Source organism: Cygnus olor, chromosome 2 (genome assembly GCF_009769625.2).
Source record: "Cygnus olor isolate bCygOlo1 chromosome 2, bCygOlo1.pri.v2, whole genome shotgun sequence".
NCBI lineage: Eukaryota > Metazoa > Chordata > Aves > Anseriformes > Anatidae > Cygnus > Cygnus olor.
In genome coordinates this window covers 51,506,738-51,532,998 of record NC_049170.1, presented here as the reverse complement: position 1 = coordinate 51,532,998, position 26,261 = coordinate 51,506,738, and the positions used below count along the sequence as shown (strand labels likewise).

At 37.8% G+C, this 26,261-nt stretch overlaps 1 protein-coding gene across 2 annotated transcripts in view; it reads left to right on the top strand.

Annotated features, from left to right (window-relative positions):
* CDKAL1 (CDK5 regulatory subunit associated protein 1 like 1) overlaps window positions 1-26,261 on the top strand; it is a 434,256-nt gene that overhangs the window by 154,913 nt on the left and 253,082 nt on the right. For both annotated transcript variants that reach the window (XM_040546176.1, XM_040546177.1), the window contains one exon: window positions 3,619-3,739. In XM_040546176.1, coding sequence (XP_040402110.1) covers window positions 3,619-3,739 — 121 coding nt within the window. The remainder of the gene's footprint in view (window positions 1-3,618; window positions 3,740-26,261) is intronic.

The window sequence follows — 26,261 nt, the reverse complement described above, 5'->3', positions numbered from 1 at the left end:
AGAATGAAACAAAATAGTCCTTGTATGGAATAAAGAAAAAGGATTTAAGGTCACATACTGTAACAGGATTTCTCTCTCTTTGTTTTTTTTTTTTTTATTATTATTGTTAAGTGTGTCTGCAATACAAATTACTGTAGTTGGTTATGGATGTGCTGTTTGCTTTCTGGAAGCACTAAACTTTCTGCTAAAGCTCATCTCCTAGTACTGCTGTTACTTTTTGTTTGTTTGTTTTGTTTTGTTTTTAATCCTATGGTGTCTGGAGTGAAAAGTACTGGGATAGTACCATACTTGAGTGACACACAGGTTTTGCAGCCTCATATTAACTTGAAATGTAGTGTCATTCAGAAGGAATATGAGAAAAACTGTAGCCATACATGCTGTGAAAATAAGCTGCTGTGTTTTGTTCCCAGGCTGGAGACACCCTGAGCTGGTGCACTGCGCTGGGTTGGGATTTTGCCAGTTTTAATGCAGCTAGGGGGCATCAAGTGATGTTCGTAGAAGCACAGAATAATCAAGGTTGGAAAAGACCTTCAAGGTCATGAAGTCCAACCATCCACTTGACCTACTGAGTCCCATCGCCAAGTCCCTGAGTGCATCGTGCAGTCCGGAGCTGTGAAGCATTGAGTGGATCAAATGGCAGGTGGTAGCTGAGGTGGAATTTCTTTCATCAATTAAGAAAGCCTCTGAAGGAAAGAGAGTCTGAGTCTTACGGATCCTAGTGCATTGCATTTTACTTGAAAATGTCAGAGGATTTTTTTTCTAACATTTCTGGTAACCTTCTGAACATCTAAAAGAAAGATTTAACAAGATTTTCTAGACTACTTTAGTGTTTTTTTGGCCTGTTTTCCTAAGAAAATGGGGATTATAAAGTTGTGCTTCCCAAACAGGTTTGTCATTATATCCATTTCCCTCTCTCCTTGCCAGTTTTTAGTCCTTCAATAAATTTCAAACAGTTTTAAGACAAGTTGCATAGCCTAAAGGATATTCTTTTTCCAGACGTTCTGTGAAAAAGTTTCCTTGTTTAATTTTCCCAGCATGGGAAAGGCAGAGCATGAGCTAAATTCTAACTAGACAACAATAATTCACTGGGTTTTGTGAGGGAACAAATTCAGAGGAGATCAAGCTCCATTGATTCTGCTAAGATACTAATTGTTGGGGAGGGCAGGTTTTTTTTTTTTTTTTTTTTATACTTCATCATGGTGGTCTGACTGTAGTTCTAAATGTAAGAAACTTGAATTTTGTGTGGTTGTTATTTTTAAGCCTGATTATTTAAGAATACTGTAAATTGTTCAACGATATTTTCAACCATAAATCTAAATACATTTTTAATATGGTAAGACAATAAGTACAGTTTTAATATGGTAAGACAATTGAATATTTAAAAACTGGATAAACTGCCTTATTCCAAATAAACTGCATTGTTAAGAAATACAAAAAGGAATGTTCTCTGCTTCTAGTTCAATTTGTATGCCTATGATAATGCAATCACTTTTTGTTATACAAGTAAATAAAATGGTGTCATGCTTGTGACTCCTTAATGAAGCATTAGATTTGAAAATGATTGTATTGTGAGACAATGATATTGCTGGTATTGTCATGAAAAGATAGAAATGAATAATTTAGCAAATGTTAATAACACAAGTAGCGTATTCCTAAGTTCACAGCAGGATGTAATGAATTTTTTCCCAAATGCAACTGCAAAAAAATAAACTTCCATTTACTGTTACTGACATCTCCTTTTAGTATTAACCATTATGATCTCAAGCCAGTTCTGCTAGCTTCTTCAGTAGATCAAACTTTTGATCGAAAATTTTGTATGCATCTTAAAAAGTCTGAGAAAGACAGTATACCAAAAGCAGTTGCTTATCTGTTGTTACTGCTGTTGCGATAGCACAGAAATAAATTCAGAGTATGAATGCCATATTATTAATAAATTAACTAAAATCTCTTTGAAATAGGTAATGTAGAAAGACTATGACTGATGGATGAGTTAGTTTTGTAAATAGCTGTTGGTAATGCCAGCTAGCAGATTTGGTTGAGCATGGTTTTCAGTTGGTCTGAGTTTGATATCTAGATTGCAGTGCTAAATGTAGTTCAGCTAGTACTTCATACATGCTTTCTGTTCCATCCATCCTCACCGCCTGACCTTTTTAAGATAGTTTTTTTCTTAAATTCTGTGTCAGGAATATCCCACGTATTCTAGCTGTAGTTACATATATTATTAAAGAGTTTTTCAGCTTCAAGGGATATATGCTTTTTCCCTTTCCTTCACTCCAAGTAGTGGTCATTTTCCATGTCTTGTTAGTTATCAAGCATTGATTTCCCTTGCTGTCTGTTATGGTCTTTTCTGTTTGGGCTTCTTGAAGTAACTGATGCAAGCTTTCTGTTTTTTTTCGGTTGAGGATATTTTACCCTAAGTCTTGCAATAATATACACTCAATTACTATTCTTCTTCATTGTTAGATTTTGCTTCAGATTTTTTAGTGAAGACCGTCATCTGTGCTCTTAGAATGTATCTTAAAGTAAGTGGTATCGTTGATGTGCAGGCAGCTGGTGATAGTATGTATATTTTGCTCTCTGGATATTACTGTTTTCAGGAGAGGAGTTGTGGGATGGTTTTTGGACCTGCAGTCTCCTTGGGGTGGGAGGACTGTGCTATGGGGCTGTGCATATGATTACCTCTGTAAGTCTAGGGCAGTAAGAGTGGGATGATCCCTTCCTCCCTGCTTCAGTTCCTTGGTTTTAGCCTCTTTCACTTAGGGTCACTAATGCAGTAGATTTGTTATTTAGCAGGGTCTTAGTGCAGCTGCTCTGCATGTGTCTGCGTACTCAGCTGGTAACACAACTCTCTCAATGTCCTTCAGGAAACAAGATTTGTAGGAAAAGAGCAAAGCTGTCAGGGTAATATGCCACAGGAAGAGAACAGAGGTTGAGGGGAAAGTTGTCTCTGGTTAGCAAAGAATTTGCAAACTAAAATCCCTGATAATTATAGAACAGAGGTAAAATAAACAGTATGTGCCTCCTCCCAAAGCTCTCTACTGCTTAAAACCCCTTTTTGGCTCTAGCCCATCTGACTTGCTAGAATTTAACTGGGGAAGCCAATGCTGACTGTAAATCTTGCTTGTCGGTTTAGCCATGAACATGTTATCAGGATATACTTCAGAGTACTTCCTGTCAGACTTGTGTAGTCAGGCAACTTAGACTCAAATATGTTCATTCTCCATAAAATAAGTTTAAAAAAATGTTTAGGAGTCATTTGTTTCCTACTAATTTAGTTTTTGTGGAAAAATTATTTTAATCCTGCCATACTATTTATTTAAATATTAAGATGTTGATATTTGATTGAGAATCTTAAAACAAAACTGCTTGGATCATTTTAATTGAATAAACAAGAAAATGCAAGTGTGAAAAGATAATTGGATGAAATAATTTGTTCATTTTAATATGATTTATTTTACCTGTCATTAACTCTTCTTGAATGCTCTAGCTGGTGGAAATAAATTATTACATCTTATTCTCATTTTCAACTTTTGAAGTATAAACACTGCTTGTGAAGAAGAGCAAATCAAAACAAATATTGTTCTTTGTACTCACTGCATTTTTGTGCTTCTTCTGAAGGTCATTCTGTGAGACTGCTGGGTCAGAAAAAGGATAATGGAAAACGTTTGGGTGGAGCACGATTGGATTTGCCAAAGATCAGGAAGAATCCACTGATAGAAATCATTTCCATCAATACAGGGTAAGAATCTTCTAAATTTATAAAATATTCAGGACTGCTGAGGAATTCTGTTTATCTCTTTCTGTAGAACTGGTGTATAACTTCTGAGTTACACAGGAAGAGGTAGGATGACCACTTGTAAATAGTAAATGATTTCAAATGGCATTCTTTCTGGAAAATAAATCTCTGCTTATTTCGGTGCAAGACTTCTGCTGTTCAGGGCTGCATTTAGTCACGCAGTCCTCTTTGTTCATCTAACTGTGTCTCAAAAGAAAAAATCGAAAAAGCATTTATTTATTTTTTTCTTTTTTTTTTTCCTTTTTTTTCCTCTTTCTTTATCTTCCCTTACCTCTTTTGTCTTATTCTTCTGGAATATCACTTGTAATTTACTAAGATACGTAAACACTTAATTGTCAACCCAAATGTATAAATGGCTAAATTAGATGTATTTGTTTTTTGCCCCTCTAATATGTTTCTAAGAGTTTTCATGCTCATCTTTAAGCCTTTGCTTTGTTTGAATAAACTAGTCTTTGCCTATCAAGCAACTGTAGATGCTTATTTATCTATAAGATTATGAGAATTTTTCTGCTCTTTATTTCTGCTTTTAGGAATTCCATCTGTAATCTCCTTTCCCTTGATGCTTTCCTTTTCTCCACTCCACTCAGTTATCTACCAGTTGGTCAGTTTTCTAAAAACACAAACAAAAGTCCCCCACACCAGTCCTCTTCCTATTTTTCCCATCTTTTTCAATTTACCCAGTAATTTCCCAGCTGGCAAATATAAAGTGTGCTACTCTAGGCATCTCAGGTAGGTGAGAACTTATTGTCTGGAGGACAAAAAAAACCAACACAGTGGTAGACCTTAGCTCTTGTTTTGAATTTAGTCTAGCACTTTCATAAATGTCTCATAAACCAGTTTAGCTACTATCCCTTTTCTCTTCCTTTTCTTTACATAATTCTTCCTTCATAATTTGATGTAAAATCTAGTGCTCTATTTAGAACAGAATATCAGTTCAAGACGTAATGTGTTTTTTTTTTCTTCCTCTGACCGTAAATGTATGGGTGACTTTTTCATATTTTTGTATTGTAATACTTTTTTAAACTGCAGAGTCATGCATTGATTGTTTTTGAAGTCTACGTATGAGCTCTTCTAGTACAGTTATTTGTAGTGTTCTAAATTTTTCTTTCCCTGTGGTCTTTCCTGTAAATGACTTTTCTGTGCCTGTGTGATCAAAATCCTTTTCATGATTAAAAATAAGCAAATTATTCTTTTATATTTGGTTATGTCTAAGTTTCAGATGGTATCCACTTTTCTATTGATATTTATAACAATCTAATGTAGTAATAAATTTCTAGTTGTAAATGTCAAGGTTGTAAACTAATTTATCCATGGTCTTGCTTACATGTCTTTTGATTTCAAATAGTACATTGAAGATGGTACTGGAAATAATAGGTTTTACAGGGTTATTGCTAGCCAAATTATAGAAGTTAACAGAAACAGGCTACCGTAGGGTGTATATACTTACCACTAGGCAGCTGATGAATACCAACCCTTTTTTTTTTTTTTTACAGATTTTTTAAAATTTGTTCTTATCTTGAACATGTTTTCATATTGGTTAAAATAAACAAACAAAAACCCTACAAACAAACAAAAAAGCTATTTTAAAAATGATCAAACTGCAGGCCATTAACATCTCCCAAAGATGTTACCTTGGGAAGACCTTTTATTTAGGACATGACAGTTTACAAACCCTTATTACTTTCATTATTGCTGTTATTGCTGTTCTTAGGTCAATACGATATGTATTTCATACTGTAGAATAACCTAAAAAATAGTAGAAGCCACAAAATAGATTTATTTCATGGAGAATGAAGTCAAATATGGACCAGAGTTTTGAAAACGGTGAACACACAGGTCAGTTGTATGAGGCAGCTGAATTACCTTGCATCCTATTCTTTATTACAAAGTATGCTCAGGGAATCCTTTCTCTGTTGAAATGCATGTTATCACTTCCTTATTTCCCCACTCTCTTCTCCTGTGTATTGCCGGTGACTTTTTTGGTTACTAGCACGGGGTTTGAAAATTAAACTGTAGCTGTACAAAGGCAACAGCATTCACTTTTCTCAAATTGGAAAAATACAACCAGTGAAGAACAAGGCACAGTATATGTTATTTGTTGTGATCTGACTCTGTTCATTCTATCAGCTTTGCCTTAATAGTCTGCCTTTGATGATTTTTAGTACAGTGCTCTTTTCTGAGAAATGAATTTGGATCAGACTGGAAGGTCTTAAAATAATAAGAGATACCTAGTTAAAAAATGGTGATTTCCATTTGGGAAATATATTTGTCTGGGGCCATTGATTGATAGTGTCCAGGATCAGCATGAGCAGGGCTGCTCGGTGAAGGAGGATGAGAAGGAGCTGGAGGGTGCCACCAGCCCAGGCAGTGCCCTCACCACCAGGACACCGCGCCAGGTGACCTCAGCCCTGCGGGCAGTGCTGGCACCGGTGGCAGAAGCCATCAGCAGTCCCAGACATGGCAAACAATTAACCAGAGACAGGGTACAGGAGACAGGCACAGGGCTGGAAACAGGCGCACTAAATGCAGGGAAGGGCTGGGGACACAGGCATGCACCTAACTGGGGCTCCTCACCCAGAGGGGTCTGGTAGAGATGGCAGCTGGGGCTGGTCGGGGCAGTTAAGGCCTGTTGGTGCCCTCAGGGCTGTGACAGATGGCGGTGTGTTACCATTTAGTCTGGGTCTTAACTGGCTCTCGGCCTTTTCTGGGAAGCTTGTTGGGACATGTGTATCCCTCAGCCCCAAAACACTGGAGTCATTGATGGCTCATGCTAACCCCTTTCCCTCTTCAGTAATACAAATAACTTTATGTATGTGGACACCTGCCAGCTGGAACTGTTCTTCTGAGAGTGCAGGAGGGCCAGTTTATTTCTGGGAGTCTGTAAGCTTGCTGGCTACAAGAATCAGATATATCATAATAAAGCTGTGTCTGAGAACATGGGCACAGTTGAAATGCAAAAAAAAAATCAAATAAGATTTGATTCTTAACTCAAGATGGTGTCAAATTCTCCCCTGTAATTCTGACTTGGGGCTTCTGCTTGTTGATTGTTTCTTCCCTCAAGCATGCAGGAGAAAAAAATTCCTGTCCCGAAAGATTCTGTCCTTGTATAACCATAAACTTTTTTCTTGCCCATACATGAATGCATGCACACACACATGCATGCATCCCTTTCAATGTTAGTTTTCCCTGGACTGCTGTTGTACATGAGCCTGCTCAGCTGTTATGTCTAATGAATCGTCTGTCCTGCCAAGGGATAAAGACATTGTCTCCTCTAGAGTATGCAGTCAGTAATAATAATAATAATAAATAATAATAATAAAAAAACAACACAGAAAACGCACACAAACTAGATATGGAATGTCTGTGGAGGTAAGTGCTGAACCACCCATTGTGAGGCAGCTCAGGGTTTTCACACAGTAGCATATTTATCCTTAAAATGGTGTTGCTACATCTTTAAAAGGATCTGGTCCAATATTTGATTTTTTTTTCTAAAATTTTTCTTTTAAGTGTGGTTGCTCTGTTTTCTCATTTAGAAATCCAAGCTATCATTATCTGTTTAATTTACCATGGCAGTTTGTGATTCTGTCAATAAACTGTGACTCCAGAGAAAACCTTGCATCCCAGGAGCAATGTTTCCGAGTTCTTGAGTACGTTCCCAAAGACTCTGTGGTGAGTACCACAGTAGGGGCACAAAGGACTTGCCAGACTTCTCTGACACACTAATATACATTAATGAATCTTAATTTTTCAATGTGTCAAATACCATAAGGACGCTCTACTATCCCAGTATCCTGTATATGCTTTAGGTTGACCTCCATAGTCTTCCCCTAATGAAAAGTGTCCATTTCTTCCTATATTGTTTGCTTTTACCCATTATCGCTTAGAAAAATTACTTCAATATTTTCCATATCAATCAATCATTTAATTTTTTTCTATGTAAAGGGCAGTTAATAAAAATCCACAATTCTGGCGGAGCTTGGATAGTTGTATTGATATCTAGCCAGTTCTACAATGATATTAATAGATTGGAGCCTAGAAACAGTGATTTGTCCCCATCTCCCCAAATCATTTTCTGCTTTGAATTAAGGAAACCTGGTTCCATCTCCATCGCTTTTTTGTTCATGTCCTAAGCATGTATTTTGCAGGTCATATTGCTGAAACAAGCAAGGTAATAGTAGAACAGCATGTTAAATGCTATTTAGAGATAAGGCATAAAGCTATTTACTAATTTCCTAATGTTCTTATTCCCTCTGCCAGTTTGAAATAAGAAATATAAATGTTCTGAAATCCATTTTGCCTTACAGCTTCATTTTGGTCTATGGAAATATCTTTCTCTTCATGATCTAACCTTAATTAGTGCCAGTCTCATAACCTATCTACCCACTCAGGCAACTCTTCAGTGGGATGAAAACCTGGTCTTCCACCTTTTAATAGAGTAGTTCTGTATCCTGAATTCTCTATTTCATAGCCTGGACTGTTAGTTATTGATGTACCTGTGTTGATGTACCATGGCCTTAGCTCCCCTTTATCCTGCTGCTGCCACCCATGTACACTTCAAGTATGATTTTATTTGTGCTTCGCATGCTTAACAACTTTGTCGGTGACATGGACAGTGGGATTGAGTGCACCCTCAGCAAGTTTGCTGATGACACCAAGCTGTGTGGTGCGGTCAACATGCTGGAGGGAAGCATGTTGACTGCAGGGATGCCATCCAGAGGAACCTGGACAGGCTTGAGAGGTGGACCTGTGTGAATCTCATGAAGTTCAAGAAAGCCAGGTGCACGTCCTGTGCCTGGGCCTGGGCAATCCCAAGCACAAATACAAGCTGGGTGGAGAATGGATTGAGAGCAGCCCTGAGGAGAAGAACCTTGGGGTGTTGATGAGAAGCTCAACGTGAGCTGGCAATGTGCACTTGCAGCCCCCAAAGCCAACCATATCCTGGGCTACACTGAAAAGAAGTATACTTAGCAGGTTGAAGGAGGTGAGACCCCACCTGGAGACCTGGTGTGTTCAGCTCTGGGGCCCCCACCATAAGAAGGACATGGGCATAATAGAGCAAGCCATGAGGATGGCCATAAAGATGATCAAAAGACTGGAGCACCTGTCCTAGGAAGACACGCTGAGGGAGTTGGGGCTGTTCAGCCTGGAGAAGAGAAGGCTCCGGTGAGACCTTATTGCGGCCTTCCAGTACCTAAAGGGGGCCTACAGGAAAGCTGGGGAGGGACTCTTTATCATGGAGTGGAGTGATAGGACAAGGGGTAATGGCTTTAAACTAAGAGAAAGTAGACTTAGATTAGATATTTGGAAGAAATTCTTTACTCAGAGGATGGTGTGGCCCTGAAACAGGTTTCCCAGAGAAGCTGTGGATGCCCCATCCCTGGAGGTGTTCAAGGCCAGGCTGGATGGGGCTTTGGGCAGCCTGGTCTGGTGGGAGGTGTCCCTGCCCATGGCAGGGGGGATGGAACTGGGTGGTCTTTAAGGTCCTTTTCCAACCCAAATCATTCAGTGGTTCTATGATTCTATGCCTTGGGAAGCATGAAGGGAGTCCAGTATGAGTTGTGTGAGCTGAACATGAGCCCACACTAGAAGCTACTGTTGGGTGGGTTGCACATGCATCCACTGAAGTGCTTTCTGTACTCTGAATTTTCTGCCTTTTTTTTTTTTTTCTTTTAGAGCAGGTAAACTATTGTGCTGCTGATGTAGCTGTCTAGAAAAGAAGTCCGAGCACATATACAGGATGTTCAGAAACAAAAAGAATATAGCAAAGTGTGTTTTAGTCTAACTTGAGAGCTAAGAAATTTTACAGTCCATGATAAGTTGCACTGGGGACATAACCAAAAAGTCAGGTCTCTGTCCAAGTTTCCCAATTTTCTCAGTCACCTGAAAAGACTGTGAATCCCTTGTAGTCTCATGGTCTTGTCACTTTTTTTTTTTTTTTTGTGCTGAATTACTAAGCTACTCATAGGGCAGGGAGCTGTTTAACATTCCAAATGTAGATTGCTGGGCTGATGTAACTCAAAAGGAGAAGATCCACATTGATGCCAACAGTACTGTGTTATTCACTGGATACTCTGAATGTTGAAGAAATGCAGACTTTCTTTTCAAGACTGTCCTTTTTTGCAAATTTGAGAGTGAACATGTGTAGTAACGTTCTTAGAAGCTTCTTTAGAAGTCCCTGATGCTTCTTGTTAGTTTTCTAGTATTTTTCTATGCTGTGCTTTGAAGTTCTGTGTTGGGGGTCATTCAGAATGTTTGTAAGCTGATGATGGATCCAAATATAGCAGAAGAATTTATATACATATCTATACGTAGTTCTGCTTACAGTACGGTTAATTTTGTGACTCAGGTGATCTAAAATTCATCATTAAACAGATAAGCTGTAGAGTTACTGTCATCAATCCTGACATTCACAGGCAAGAATATTTCACTGGTTATGAATTATGAAAGGTTAAAATTCCGTGCTTTCATCATTTTCTGTCATAAGCAGTTTTTCAGTTGTATGATGAGTTAGGGAATATGAGGATTGAATTTTCTTCAAGAGTTGCATTTTAATTTTGCATGAGGTCACATAATATTCTCTCTATAATATTGCATTTCAGCATTTGTTTAGGATCAGGTAATCCTGCCTTTTTTTTTTTTTTTTTTTTTTTTTTTTTTTAATTCTGCCCCAAAATGACAAACTTAGAGCTGAAAGTATTTCACTTTATATTTTTAATGTGGATATCTGAAAGAAATATATTTGATTTAGTTAACTTTTCCCACATTCTAAAAATTCATAGTGCTGCATGTTTTTCTCCTTGCTATTGATGGTTATTATCTAGGTATCTGTGATGCCATTAGATAACAAAAAATGTAAAAAAAAAAAAAAAATAAAAAAAATCTGGTAAGAGATGAAAGTCTTTGGTGGTATGTGTAGATTGATTTTGTTGTAGGTCGTCGTTGAATCAGCACATTTCAGACTGTTCTCATTATTAAAAGCGGATCAGATTCCTTCTCTTTAATTACTGTTGGTGGTTGATATCTCACAGACAAGAAATATCAGCAACTTTCCACATAAGGCAGTAGGTAGGGAGGCAGTGGCATCATCTCAGAAATAAGGGGCTTACAAACAAAAAGATAGGGAATGAATTGTGTGTCTCTGTTTGCCTCCTCTGATGGAGGAGTAATTACTGCTTTGGAGTCATTTGATGCCAGTAACACTGGCAGATGTGTAGATCCCGGTTAGAACAGTATTTATTCATTCGTCAGCCTAAGGTTCCCCACTGACGGAAACTGAGGTTCTTGGGCATGCTTGAAGAAAAAGAAATTAATCAGTGAAAAATGCATCTAGTTATTAATCTGAGAGTGCTGAAACGAGTTAAGTGTTAACCAGGCTCAGATGCAGGATCAGAGCCTCAGGGACAAGTGACACAGGACTGAACTGTAGTGAGCACAGAGCTGGGAGACTGCTCAGATGAATCTACCTTTCTTCAAAGTTTAGACTCTTTCATTTTTTTGGCAGCTAGAGTAAGTGACTGGCTTTGTTGAGATGTTTTTTTCCTTCATGTTTGTTCCATACGAGTTGTTCTTGTCCAGTTTTATGACTGGGATGCTGAGCAGCTGCCTTACAGTGGCTTGGGCTTGGAGTAATGACCCCACAATATTCTGCTCTTCTGCTCAAGTGTGTCTGTCTTCTCCAGAAGTTGTGTGCTTTTCCCCTCCTGTTACAACATTACTTTTATGAGACCAGTCTTACCCAGGCACATGGTTTAGTGGGTGATGCTGGTGGTAGGGGGATGGTTGTACTTGATGATCTTGGAGGTCTTTCCCAACCTTGATGATTCTATGATCACAGTGACTGCAGATCTACACGGTTATTTGGCGCTGTACAGCCCCCTATAAGAAATGGAATGCGGTCATAAACCACCAGGTGGAAGTGAGTTATTAAAAAAAAAAAAAAAAGTCACTCTGTGCTGATTAACTACGTATTGCCATGGTCCAGTCTGGCTGAAGACCAATCATCTCATATTTAAAAAGGCTGTTTGACAAAGTAGTTTACAGATCAACTAGTACGCAGAAGAATTTTTCTGATTAGGGTAGCAAATTACTATTTGGTAATGGCCTTAAAGAGGGGCCCTAGTTGTGACTGTTAGATTCCTGACTTCTTGCAGTGGCCTGTTCTGCCTGTCCAGATTTTTGGCTAATTGAACAGTGGAGCTAAATTTTTACCTTTTTATTGCATTCATCAAACATTATTGATATCCGTGGGTCCACCTCTTAGACGTGATGTGAATGCATTTTGGCTTCTCTATAGTTGGGATGAGTTTCCTAAAGGCACTATCTGGAAGCCATACCAAAATATCTTTGATTGCTCAGGAAAGGATATTGTTGCTTAAGTCTTAGAGCTTGTGAAGCCTTTGCCCTCTTGTGCTGAAGTTAGTGGGATATTTGAGTAATAATCTGAAATTCAGTTCGGCAGAACTACTACTATTTCTTTGGCTTTCTGTGTTTACTGATGTGAACTCAGATCTTTTCCTCAGTACAGTATTTTCCCTAGATAAAAATACAAAGAGACATGGAAAACAGACATCTTTCTGGTATGTGAAAATTTGAATTACCTAATATTTGACCATGATACTTGTTTTTTGTCAACTGCTGAAGTACTTTTGTCTACTCAAGAGTCCCACAATGTTTTCAACATTTCCATATTCTCCTAAAATACTGCTGCATCCATCGTGAATAAATAGAGAGCCTGAACTACATATTTTTTAAAATCATTGACTGGATACTTGCTTACAGGATGAATTCCATGTCTTCAATGTAATTGATTTAGTTTGTTCATGAATAACATATAGATTTTATGTATTTTAATGTTTAACCCTTCAAGATACTTATGTGTCACATAATACCACATATTTACTTCAGGATAAATGCTAGGAGCAAACTCCCAAGAGAATATAGTGATGTGATTACTTTGGCCCTATCTTAGTCTAGAATATTTGAATGGACACTTTTCATAACTGTTTAGCTTACCATCAGTGACATGACAGAGTCTATCATGTCAGTTACCCTCAGAAAACATAGGAAGTAGAAATCTTGAAAAGATGGTGTATATACTTTTGAAAGGTAACCTCTCCACTAGAGCTTTTCTGGTTTTATTTTAGTTGATATTTGCATGTACATATATTTAGATACCAGATGTGCTGTACACTAGCCATGTATTTCAACTGTGCATGTATGATGTATCAATCTGTTTTACTCTGGAACAATTCACAAAATAACTTTCATAATGAGAATGATAGGTGGCATGATTGTGTGTATCTATATGGGAAGGCATTTTAATTTTAGTCGTAACATCTGAAAAAGCAAGTATTTCAAACCTTGCAGAAACCACACTGCTGTAACAGAGAGAAAAGGAAAAAGAGTTGTTTACAACAGAAAATTTTAACAGTCTACTTTATTGCCTAAGGTCTCTTTCCACTGCAACTTACTGTAACTTGCATCCAAGCTTATTATTTCCTAATTAGGTATTTAAATAGAGTATTGATTACAGCCTTTAAAAGATTGTTCTTTTAAAATTATTACTAATATTTTGTAATTACAATATTTCATGTTTAAAGAATGGGATATAAAATACGAGTCAGCTACAATATCTGTAGATGCTATGTGGTAACAATTTCACTGAGGGCATGGAAACTCTGTATTGTTTATCAGGAGGATGATTGGTGTGGATTACATTCTCATTTTACCAACTGTCATGCCTGTAGTCATTTCAGCATCTCAGACCAGGTTAACTTTCAGTTCTCTGTGTGTCTGTGTATCCCCATTGCTGAGGATATGCCTGCTCACCTGTGCTTCCTGATTCAGAATAAGTGAAAAATACCATTTTTATCATTAGTTTCCTTGAGCTGATTTTGTAAAGGAGCAATTTAAGAAAACAGATATGAAATCAGTCAGACTGGGGCCAGGAAATAATTGTTCCCTCTGTCCTGGTTTGTAGCTTGCCTTCTGTGTTGCCCCAGACATCGAAGGCAGTCACAGCTGGTTCTGTAGGGCAGGCTTGTACTTCCTTTAGTATGAAAGAAAAAATAACAAAAACGGTCTCTAGTGTTTGTTTAGGGGCGTTGCTCATATGTTGAAATCAACAGCTGAGGAGTTGCCCCTTTGGTTGTATTGGTGGAGGCAGCTGCAGTCCTCTGTGTTTCTCTTTAGTATCAATCCTGGTCAACTTTGTTGGACTACCTGCAGTCAGTATGCTAACTCCCCTTCTGCTGCTGGGAACGTGGAAGCTATTGATGCCTTTAATTTCTCTTACAGTTGTTATGTGGTAGTTTTGCCATTTGTACTGGTCTGTATTATACAAGATTGCTTTGAACAGTGAATACAATGTAGATGTTTTGCAGATGATCCCTCACAACAAGAAAAATGTTTATACACAATAAGTTTATTATATACCTGTGTTCAGTACGTAATAAGGGTATATATTTCTTACTATTTGACTGAATTAACATATTTTTTTTTTCATGTGATTTATCTGTCTGCTTTGCACACCTCTTCATTCTCATTTTTAGCGTCTTCACTGTATGAAAACAACTCTTTGAACTTCAGTTCTGTCCATGGGGTTTTAAGTACAGGACTTGTGAAACTGTTTAGCTACATCGCCTAAGTTTGATCACATGCTGTCTTAACTCAATGGCAAAGTAATCCTGAATAGGGTTTCTTTACTTTCCCTTTAGGGCTAGAACATGATCCCTGCCAAGAGCCATTTTGAGATTGTGTTTTTGTTGTTGTTGTTGTTTGCCTTGTTTTGTTTTTTAATAATTCAAAGGTCTTCAAAGATTTTTTATTTTTTTTTTGCCAGCACATCAAATGCCTGAAGCTGTGCCATCATTCATGGTATAGCACTTCAAGACTAGTAGTCCTTTCTCTGATTGTGTTTTTCAATGATGGGATTAAATACTGTTTGAATGGATCTAAGACAAGTTGTTTTTTTTAATTATTTTTATTTTAATGAACAGCATACATTGTTTCCTATTCTAAGAAATGTTCACTCATTCAGCCAACCCTTCATTAAGTTTATTGATATGTGACACCTAAGACTTATTCCAGTAAATTGTTGTTTGTGTGGCATTATTGTAGTACTCAAGATGATATGTACTACCAATTTCATCCTATTTGCTAATACTACCATTTCCCTGTCTTGATGATGATTAATTTTTTTCCTGTTTCTTCGATGGTGCTATTTGATGATATGTCAAAGTGCATTGGCCTCTACCCTGCGTTATCTGTTTGGCTCCTTACGTAGTCCAGTCATATGCTGTTCTCATGCAGTGAGGTTTTTCAGTGAAGGCAGGACGTACATGTTGGTAAAGTGAAGTTCTTTGCCGTAGGCAAAAACCATTATGACACACTGTTCGTACACAGCAAGAATTTCTGGCCTTGATTTCTTGCTGTGCAATGTTTTGTGCTCGTACTACTTCTTGAGCACTCAGTTTTTGAGAAATGTGTGCATGTGAACAAGATTTCTTGAATTCCAAAACTAGATTTTCTGCTTCATGATAACTTCCTCTTCTAAGTCTACTGAGTGTTTTCTGACTTGAGTTAGAAGAAGGCAGTTTTGATTGTTTCCATTTTTGCATATTCACCTCCCTTATGTTATTTCCTTTCAGCCTCACAGATCTTAACTTTTTCTGCATGTAGTACCATAATGAGTTTAAAATTGGCATCAAACCTTTTCCTTACACATTTTGGTAGATTTCCTTTTGCTCTTGTGCATCTCATCTTTAGTAAATATGCTATTTCACAGTTCATTTAGAAGATTCAGGAAGACTCATAAAAGTTGCCAGAAATTGCTAAGGAATTCTCTGAACTACAGTACACCACACAACTTGCAAGTCAGTGAGAAAAACAGCAGTAATCACATGCTCCAACTGCGTCATCTTATTAAAGCTTTGGGCAGCTTCAGGCATATTTGTGTTCCTTCGTCACTAGGTGGCTTCCCACACTGCGCAGCTGTATTTCTCTTAACCCAAAAGGAAGGTCACCAGAATTTAACTCAATCCCCAAATTTTGAGTAAAACCGTGAGGGGAAGAGATGTGTGTGCAGGGAAACAAGCTTGATCTCCTTTTGTGTAGACATGATGTATAGTTTCCTGCAGTTTCAGACGATTCTTTTCAATACTACATTCCTGATTATCTTGAACAATGATCCAGAAAATGAGACAGCTTTAATGTACAGGAACCTGATAACAGGTTAGCACAGAATATTGTAAGGGGGCTTCCTGCCTGCCATTTTGGTGGGTGCTTACAAACAGAAGCAAAGAAGTATTTTTGGATAAAACAGTGAGCTACATATCCTAGTCTGCTTGGATGAGAAAAGATGGTTTTGAAGTTGCATGCAATTTCATACAGCCTTATTTCTGATATCAGTATTCTTTCTGAGGTTGGAAATAAATTTCTCCTTGTTGAGAAAGGCATTCATTTGCATCCCTTCTCTTAACGCTCACATGTATTTCCTAGGGGAAATCTGGCCAGAATCCTGAGAAACATTTTATTCGTTTCTCAGATTACAATAAATATTGAAAAATAACCTCGTATGTCATACTTGTAATTGATATTGTGTTGCCTTCAGTCCCAGCTTTTCACATAGAAAAATCAAAATTGGAAAAACAAGGCAAGCACAAGAGAAGAAATTGTTTTGAAAAAATACCATCTTTCAGAATGTTAGTTTAAGAAATGCCTATGCTTTTACATACTCATAATTCTGGGTTTTTAATGGCCTGTTTTAAAGTGTTACACAACTTAAGTGTTTGAACTTAAGTGTCTGTGTCTTTACTGCTCAACAGCAGAATTGGATAACTTTGAGTTGCCTAATATTAATAAGCTCTTTTGCTTGTGTTGGTATGACTCTTAAATGTGAACAAAAATGAAAACATGTCAAAGGGTCTGACTGAAGTATGATTGAAGTATCTCGTGTGTCCTTATAGGTCAAGGTGGATTTTTTTTTTTTTTTGAGAGCTGTCAGGGAAATGCCTTAAGGGATGTGTAAAAAGAGGAATCAGAATTGGGTGATTTGGTAGTGGACACACCTTGTGCTTAGATTTGTTCTTAGGCTTGGGTTAGAGATAATTTTAATTAGAAAAGTTTTCCCTGAATAAGGCGGGTGGGCTCCAAGGATGATGTTACATTATTTGCTAAATGCCAAAGTACATGAAGGCAGTTTCTTGTTGTAATCTCATTGACTTGTTTGAATTCTTAAGATTCGAAAAACAGGCAGGAAAAAGGTGATTTATCTGTAAACATCATTATGTGATAAAAGTGAAAAATTGCTGAATTAAATGGATTTTTAAACAGAACAAACAAAAAAAAGAAACTGAAACATTGAATATTAAAATTGTGATTGGCAGGTAGAATAGGTGGCACAAAATCCAATGTAACATGTTGTCAATTATTAATTCTAACATTAGTTCAAGTGTTTTGTATCATTTCCATATGGTTTCCTAATTGTGTGTAGGGGGGGTACACAGACGGATGGTGGGGGGATGGACATGACTCAAAACAAGAAATGTAAAACTACTCTTTGTATTTTAATTCTGAAAATTCTTACTGCTAGTGTTAATGAGGTCTCATGATTTGCATATTTTCTGCATTACTATTCTTGACTGTCACTCTTGAAATGCAATCTATTTAAAAAAAAATCAGATTCCTAATTGTAAAAACAGGTTATGCTGAATTTGTGCTTCACATAGTTTAATAAAATGTAAAACAGCAGATTTCTGTGCTCCTTTTGTTTTTACTCCAAGATGCATTTGAGAAGAGATAGTATTTAAACCAAGAATAAATAAGATTGAAAGAGGCACTTTAGGGGCTCCCTGCCCCCAGTCATGGAATTTAGGCAATAAAATTTTAAATTTTTGTGGGAACATAACTTTTTCTCCAGCAGGGGGGCTTAATAAAAAGCTGTTGAAATACTTGCTTTAACTTCTTGAGTAGCTGCTTTAACTTTTTTTTTTTTCTTGCACCAAGACTAATCTTATTCAATAAACCAAATATATGCTTTACTAAATTATCTGCTAGCAGAAATAAGTTTCTGGTCCCTTCAGGGTTAAGATATTTACCTGAAAGTTGCTGCTTTAGGACATGAGGACTCAGAAGATCCCCCAAAATGCTGAGGTGTGTCTATACTCTTATACTGTAGAGCACCTTGCAATAGATCTTCACCAAATGGAGGGGGGAAAAAAAGGTCTGGACAGGCTGAAAGAAGAGGTAATTTCTTCCTTCCACAACTGTATACCGATTGTGGGATGACATGGAGAGCCATGTCTATCTGTGTGGTTTTATCTAGGGGATGATTTATTTTCAAAAAAGTGAAGATTTGAGAAGTGTCTAGAGACAGTTCCCCTCTGACTGATTCATAGTTGTATTTGGGATCCCTAAGTGACCCAAATTAATGCACTGCACCCAGTGAAAATCTTTAATGAATTTCCACTCTCTTTGCAGAGATTACTTGTTAATTCTATTATTCTATTATTCAAATTGCTATTCTTTTTTTTCTTAAATCTATTCTCAATAGAGAGGAAATCATGGTAAAACAAGACCACATATCCATATATAGCCTATAATAAAAAAAAATGTTTCTTTAGAGTGCTAGGACCTGTTATGTTCCTTTGAACAGCGAGACTTGTACAAATATTCTGTATTCTCTTCTGCTAAGGAAGAGTTACATCTTACACAGTAATAGTGTAAGATGTACAGGAGGCTTCAGTCAAATGCACTGACTACTGGGTCTAGAAAATTAAGTATTTCTAGGTATGCCTATGTAGTTTGACTATAGTCTATAAAACTTGTGAAAGTAAGAGCTGCCTATGTCAGTATCTCAAGTACAGTCCCCGAAGCTTTTTTCATAAGTCTGATAAAGGGCTCCTGACTCATCATTACACAAAACATCCTTACAACCATGAAAGGTCTTTATGTATTTTGCCTAAATATGTTTGACAGGGTAGTATTAGCTCCTGTATAACATCATGCCAAGGAGGTAGGTCCTTAGACCTCTGAATCTGTTTCCTTTTATTTCCTTCTTCATGGACTCCTGTTGCATTGCTTAAGAAGAATATGAATCCAGATGAAATGCCCCCAGAAGCATGTGCTTCTTTTATGAAAATTGGAACTCACTGTGTGTGGACGGGGGATGATTCCTGTTAATTTCCCTTCTTGCAGACACAACTGCAAGTCCGAAAGCTTTCCTGTTTGCATTGCATATTGTTGCCAGGGAGTCTAGAAATCAGGTTATCCTGTTGGTGGGATTGTGGCAGTATTGCTTAAAACAGGATCTATTCTTATAGATGGAATCTACTTGTCTGATTTTTTTAGGTAAACGTTTCTGCCATAGCTATATTTGGCTTTGATTTCAGGAAAAAGAAAGGTTACTCATGAGGGGAGAGGTGCCACTTCTTTGTTAAGAAGTGACAATTTAATTTTTCATTTTAACATTTTATTTTTTTTATTCATGACTAGCTACATTATTCCTGTAGTTATGGTTGTTGTTGTTTTCAGAATTATTGTTGGTTGCCCCTTTTTGTGGAGATTTTTTTTTTCTTTTTCTTTTAGGAGTGATTGGGGACTTTAAGTCAGACTTCTAATTCCTGGTAAAATATTGGCAGATTTAGGTCTTTACTCTCTATATTGAGTACACTGAATGGAGGAAGATGCCTAAATGAATGCTTTGTGCTACAAGAAATATCATTAACTGGTTATTATTAGGCCTCTGAAACCTAATAGTATCACCCACATACTTCCATGATAATACTTGTGTTGGTAAAGCACAAAATTTACTGTGGGATTAGCCTGAAAATATGAACCTATTATATAAGTCCCATTACCTTCTGTTTAAAGTGTGCAAAACACATTTTTCTAGGCTTGTTTTCGCAAATAAACATACATTGTAAGTGTAAGCCAGCACCATGCACTTGTGACAAACACCAACAGCCTCCCGGGCTGCATTAGGTAGAGCATCTCCAGCAGGTCACGGAGGTGATCCTTCCCCTCTGCTCAGCCTTGGTGATGCACACCTGGAGTGCTGTGTCCAGTTTTGGGCTCGCCAGTGCGAGAGACATTGGCACACTAGAATTCATGTGTGTATTTTGTGCGTGTGTGTAAGGACAACGGAGCCAGGCTCTTTCCAGTGGGGCCCAGTGCCAGGACAAGAGGCGATGGGCACAAACTGGAAAGAGGAGGATTCCTCTGAACATCAGGAAGCACTTCTGTATTGTGCGGGCGACAGAGCACCGGCACAGGTTTCTCGGAGAGGTGGTGGAGTCTCCCTCCTTGGAGACCTTCAGAACCCAACTTGACACAGCCCTGAGTAATCTGCTTGAGTTGTCCCTGCTCTGAGCTGGACCAGATGAGCTCCAGAGGTCCCTTCCCACATCACCCATTCTGTGATACGTAAATAAAAGCCCATAGTAATGGAAAAGCCCAGAAGGATTCAAAGACAAACATGGTGGATGTTAATACAGTAGTTTAATACTAGTAGAGACCTCCACTCAGAGGTAGTTGTTGTGTTTTGGCACTTATAGTTTATGGTATTTCTTTTTAACTTTGGGTTCCTCGTTCCATGCAGAATGCATCCCCATTTCCAAGCATTTCCTCTGCAATACTGTATGCCTGTTCAGTCTCCGGAAAGAGGAACTCTATTTCCAAATTCCTTGCCTGCTAGGCAGAGTGAAATATTCCCACTGGAAATATCCACCCCAAGCTTCTGTCTCTGTAGCTTAAGATGTTGAATTTCATCAGTCTGATTTACAAGAAGACTTCAATGCTTTTTTTTCTTCTCTTTTTCTGAATTCCTGCTGCAAAACATGTTTTCTATTTTTCCTAAAGTAATCATGCAGAATTTTGTTTTTAGAGTTTATTTTCAAGACTGTAGAAGAGAAGTAGAGTTTTTAGCTTTTTTTAAAAAGGAATTTTGTTGATATTTGTGTGGACTTCGTGAAAAGCAGCTATTTAAGCAAAGGTCAAGTACAAAATTGTCACTCATCACATGCTTATCTAACTTATTTTTAAACTAATACACAAGTGTCTAAGTATCACATGGTCTTTCTTGCATCGCAGACTGGTGCCAGACTTGGTATCTTTTCTGTTTTTAAGAGATAAATGTCTAGTGGTTTTTGTTTTTAGTGAGTATGCTGTTAGTCATGTACATCGTATAATGTTGCTTAGCTTCTGAAGTTTAATCATTTTGCAGAAGGTAGATTGAGTCTCCACAGTTTAAGTTGGTATTACACTGCACACTACAGCTGGGGGCATGTTTACTGAAGGGTTTCTTTAGTCATCCACATTCCTGGTTTCCATCAGTTTGTTTTACATCATTTGGTAAAGAGTTTAAAGAACTCCCTTTACTAGTGGTGTAGAGTGTTTTTCTGCAAATTACATTTTCTTGGTAAGCTTTTCCTTTCCAAAAGTGTAGGCCATGCACCCATACCTCCTACTTAAAAAAGTAAAATAGTATAGTGCTTTAATAGAATTACTCACACATACTAGAACTTTTTTGCTTTAGGAATAATTCTTTAGTAAAGTAAAATGCATTAACTTTTGTTTTTAATTTTACCACTTAAAACTTTCTTCCTCACTTAAACTATTCCTCATTTAAGTAATAGAGGGAAAACACTATTACAGCTTAAACTATGTAAGCATCAGCATCTTTACGAAAGTTCAGCTATATAGTTCAGCACTTTTTAATGAATTAACTTACAGTGCTGTAATTCAAGATAATATAGTGACATCTATTCACCATGCATGCTGTAAACATTTTAATAACATTTGAATTCAGACTAAAGGGTCAGTAGTTATGTCTCCTCTAGGCTTAGACATTTTGCTTGAATTGAAGGCATAAACTAGCGTTTCACTTAGTGGTTTGTATCTGCAGTTTGTAGGGAAATGCTAGATTTACAAGGGAATCTTACTGTAACTGTAGCTGATCTTCAGAAGTGTTTCTTGGACTTGTTAAAATCATAATCTAGCTTATTTTTATTTTTTTTTTTATTTTTTTTGAGGAAACAGACCATATACTCCAAGTCAGTTAGAAATATCTGTATGTAAAAGAACCAAAGTAACAAAGAACATGTACCATTTATTGCAGTGCTGTTTAGTTCTTTCTTGTTTATAGAGGTTCCCTTTTCCTAAAGATGTTGTAGCCCCTCACGTGCTAATCATACATCTCTTGCGTCCATACTGAAAGCCAAGCTAGTGCAAATTCCATTCTCCAGACACTTTATAACCAACTAACATCTAACATAAGCATTCTTTTGCAATTCAGACGGCTGCAGAACTTATTTCAGGGACTGTAATGGGAATTTCGATCATTAAACTTAAGCTAGGCCCTCCATCTAGATTACCGATTCCTTCTACCCTTATGTACTTAACAACCGTTGTTTCTCTGAGAAGAGAGACAGTGAGAAAGTGTAGTCTGTAGTCAAACATGGGAACGAAGCCATACCTTTCAATAAAATGGTAACAGTTAACTAAAGTAAAAGAACAGAAAACATGTACTGTAAAATGATCTTGAAAAACAGATGTAGGTGTGAAGTGATGGTACTTGCTGTATGTTTTTTAGATGCCATGTTACTTTAACAGCAATGGGAGCAGTCTGAAGGATTGTTTTATTATGGCTTCCTCATTCTTCTTTCACAGTATCACCTCTTGTGAACATGACAGCTGTGTATTAGAGTTCATCTTCTTTTCCCTTGTTCTCTAAATACAGTTTAACCTCGTTTTTTTGTATCTAAACTGTCTTTAATATCAAAAATTCCGTCTATTTGAGGGTGGAGGGGAGGGCGGCAGGATGGCTGGATGAGATGAGCATGTGAGTATACAATTAATGCAGGTTAAAATAAGCACATTTTAACTAGGATTTTTTAGGATCTGTAGCTGCAAACATTTGTTTGAACATACATTGTTCAAAAAAATGTTCCAAAAATGTTTGTGGTTGGAAAAATGCCCTCAATCTGCCAACTGAATTTCAAATTGTACAAAAATAAGGATATTGTTGCTGAGAAATGGTGTGTAGGCTGCAGCTCTCTGGTACATTGTATGAAAACAGTGATGAAACACGACAACCAAAGTAGATCTGCGTGTTTGCCCTATTCTTGTGTGTGGGGAGAAATACATCTTTTTGAAAGAATAAGACTTGCTCTGTCTGACAACTGTTAAAATACTGTGAAGGAGATTTTCAGTGTGAATCGATTTTGTTTCTTTAGCTGTACTTGAGACTTCCTGGTATTTGTGTTACAGTGCCATTTTCCTTGTAGGCTATTCAGCTGCATATGTTGGTCTAGTTTATGATTCTTTCTGCAAAAGCAGAAAAAACCACATGGTATTCTTTTATGATTTTAATAATGTGATTTCAATACATAAAGGTGCAAGAATTTGGGAAAATACTTTTGGCAAAGTGATGGGTACCTGATTTATGTATATTCTTTTAGATAGCACTTATAGTTAATCGATGCCTCATGAAAGTAATATTGCTATACCTATCTCCTGTTAGAACTCTGGTATCTGCTGTCATCCATACTTTCTTTAGGAGTATCTAGGGTTTATCTTAGTTATATCTTGAATATTTTATGAATATTGTTTAATATTATATGTTGAATTGTATTCTTATGCAATTAATGTGTGGATAAAAGTAATGGCCCCATTTGAAGTGTAATTGTGAAAGTAATACCATAAGTATTTGATAGAAACAGTGGCTTTTTTGTGTTAGTCTAGATCAGCTGAAATGGCTTTGTTTTCCAAAAGGAATAATGCTCTTCTGGAAAGCAAAGTGTAAAGAAAGAGAACGATCTCTATTAAGTCTACTGAGACAAGAAACTCAGAATCTGTAGTTTGTATAAGCTGCCTTAGACGTGAACAGATGCTCAATATGCTGTTGTGTGTGTTGCTGTTCATACGATACATTCAGGTTTTCCTTCCCGCCACATCAATTTCTTTTACACTTATGATGCAGGTGTGTTAGCAGAAGAGAGTTTAGGATTCTTAAGTGAATTTCAGTTAAGTGAATTCACATGTTTAAATGTGGCCAGATATAACAAAACTGTCAGATTTTTGCCCTTTTTGTTTTTTGGTAGGTCATGTTTACAATTTGGTTTGATTAGAACATTTCAGAGGAATATGGATAAGTGCAAATACAATTCCCTCAGGACAGTAAGTTATGGGCTTTGCACAGTTACTATTCGTATGACTCCATATTAAATTTAGAGGCATACTGACTAATGTTGCTCAAAGATGATGGATAGCCAAAAAAAACAACAACAAAAAAGCAATTAATATAGCACTCCATAACTGAATAGGCATTAAGGAATGCCCACATATGCACCTTCTTAATGTTCAGTGTATGGATAAAGTACACCTTCCACATATCCTTTGCTCTTGTGGATGAAAGCTGGAAACTAATTTGTGCAGAATTGGTATCTTTGTTGTTATCTCTGCATTCAGTGAGTTCTCGTATTTTTTTCTGTGAACTCTTGGCTGACCATAGCTTCAATAGCATGCTTGGGAATGTTTAGTTCATGAGTGGCTATTGGCTATCTGCTCCAACAGACCTGTCAGAGGAAGTCCATTCCTGTTTCTCTATAATGTTAGACCTGAAAGTGCTATAGCATGCTTGCATAAGTATCATGAATATCTTGTGAGTATTGAGTTAGTCTCACATTCTAGAAGAATGTGATAACAAATGGAACCAGAGTTATTGATTGTTGTTACCATTCATAGTATCTTTCATTTAATGCTCTTCTTTATTTCTCCTCGTGTAGGCCAGACTTGGTCCTTCTCTGAATGGGTTTCTCATCTTGCTTTTCTTACCCCGCTAGCTGAAGCAAGGCTTCACACGGTGTTTGGAGCATGTGCTTCTCATAGATGTTTGCCTCACACACACACACATGTGGGCATGCACTTGTCCATGCAGACTTGGTGCTGGAGCAGAGCAAGTTGTTGGGCTCTAAAAAACGGATAGTGCTGGTGTTGGGTTCCAGTCTCTCAAAGAGGTGAGATCAGCTGTGGCACAGCCTGTTCCAGTACTTGGCCACTGTCGTAGTAAAGTACTTCTTCTGATTGCAGTTCACTCTGTACATCTGTCACTCGCTTTTCATCCTCAGACCTTGAACTCCAAAACCAGCCTGGCTCTATCTTTTTTTTACCCTCCCATTAGCTCTTTGTAGACTGCAGTAAGATCTCATCTTCTTAACACTGAACAAACACAGTTTTCTCAGCTTCTCCTCATGTGTCATGCACGAAAATTCCCCAAATTGTCCTGGCGGCCCTCCTATCTACTTGCTTGCTCTCATATCTCTGTCTGTCTTGGTCCAGGGCAATTGGAGCTGGATGCTGCATTACAGATGCAGTCTCACAAGTGCGGAGCAGAAGGCACTAATCATTTCAGCCTGTTGGTTTCATTCTTGTGTGTGTAGTCCAGTTGCACAGAGCAATGACCTTCTTCTATGTAAGGGCATGCTGCTGACTCATGTTCAGTTTATCGCCTGCCTGGATCCTTTGCCTAAGTCCTTATCTGTAAAGGTGCTTTCTAGACAGTCAGCCTCCTTCCCCTCCTGCAAGTCTGTGTGGGATTATTCGGTCCCAGACATGGAGCTTTTTACCTGCAGTTGTTGAATTTTATAAAGTTCCTGTTGGCACATCTCTGCGGGGTGCTGTGATCCCGCGGAAGAGCAGGCTTGGCCTCCACTACATGAACTGTTTCCCCCACCTCCAGCATGGGATTTGCTATGGATGCGTTACCATCCCTTCAGCCACCTTGTTAGTGAGACATGAAATAACGCTGGCCTCAGCATCAGTCCCTGAGGAGCACCCATCCTAACCAGCCACCAGTTAGACTTTGTACTGCTGACCACAACCATTTGAGCCCAGCAGCATGGCCAGTTTTTCATCCACTTTGTTGACTACTTCTTCACTTCCTATGAAATAAATTAGGTTTTAAGGGATCTATGGGCAGCCTGTGGTGGATGCCTGCCTGAAATCAAGGTACGTGACGTCTCCCGCCCTCCCCTAGGCTCAGTCACCTTGTACAAGGCAAGGTCACGTCACCTCTTCTGCTTCAGCCTATTCTGCCTCACAAGGAAAATGTCATTTTGACCCAGGCTAATACAGGCAAACAAATGTCTTACAGTATGACATCATCAACCCTATTTATTTGTGAAAGGATTGCTGCAGCTCTGGGAAGTTGGTCTGCAGTGCTCACTGAACAAAACAGTACTGTTTGTAGCAACGTTGGCTTATAGGGTCTGTTAATCAGCCTGTGAAATTCTGTTTCAAAGGCAGCCAGCGCAAAACTCCTGTCATCCTAAAGACTGGGTCTTTTTTAAGAGTGCTGTTAAGATTGCAAAATCGTTTCAAGTCAGCCATTGCAAGGATAATGTTCTTGTAGCCAAATGCTTCTGTGGGTATATGAAGAAACTTCCATTTATTTAAGTGTTGACTAGGG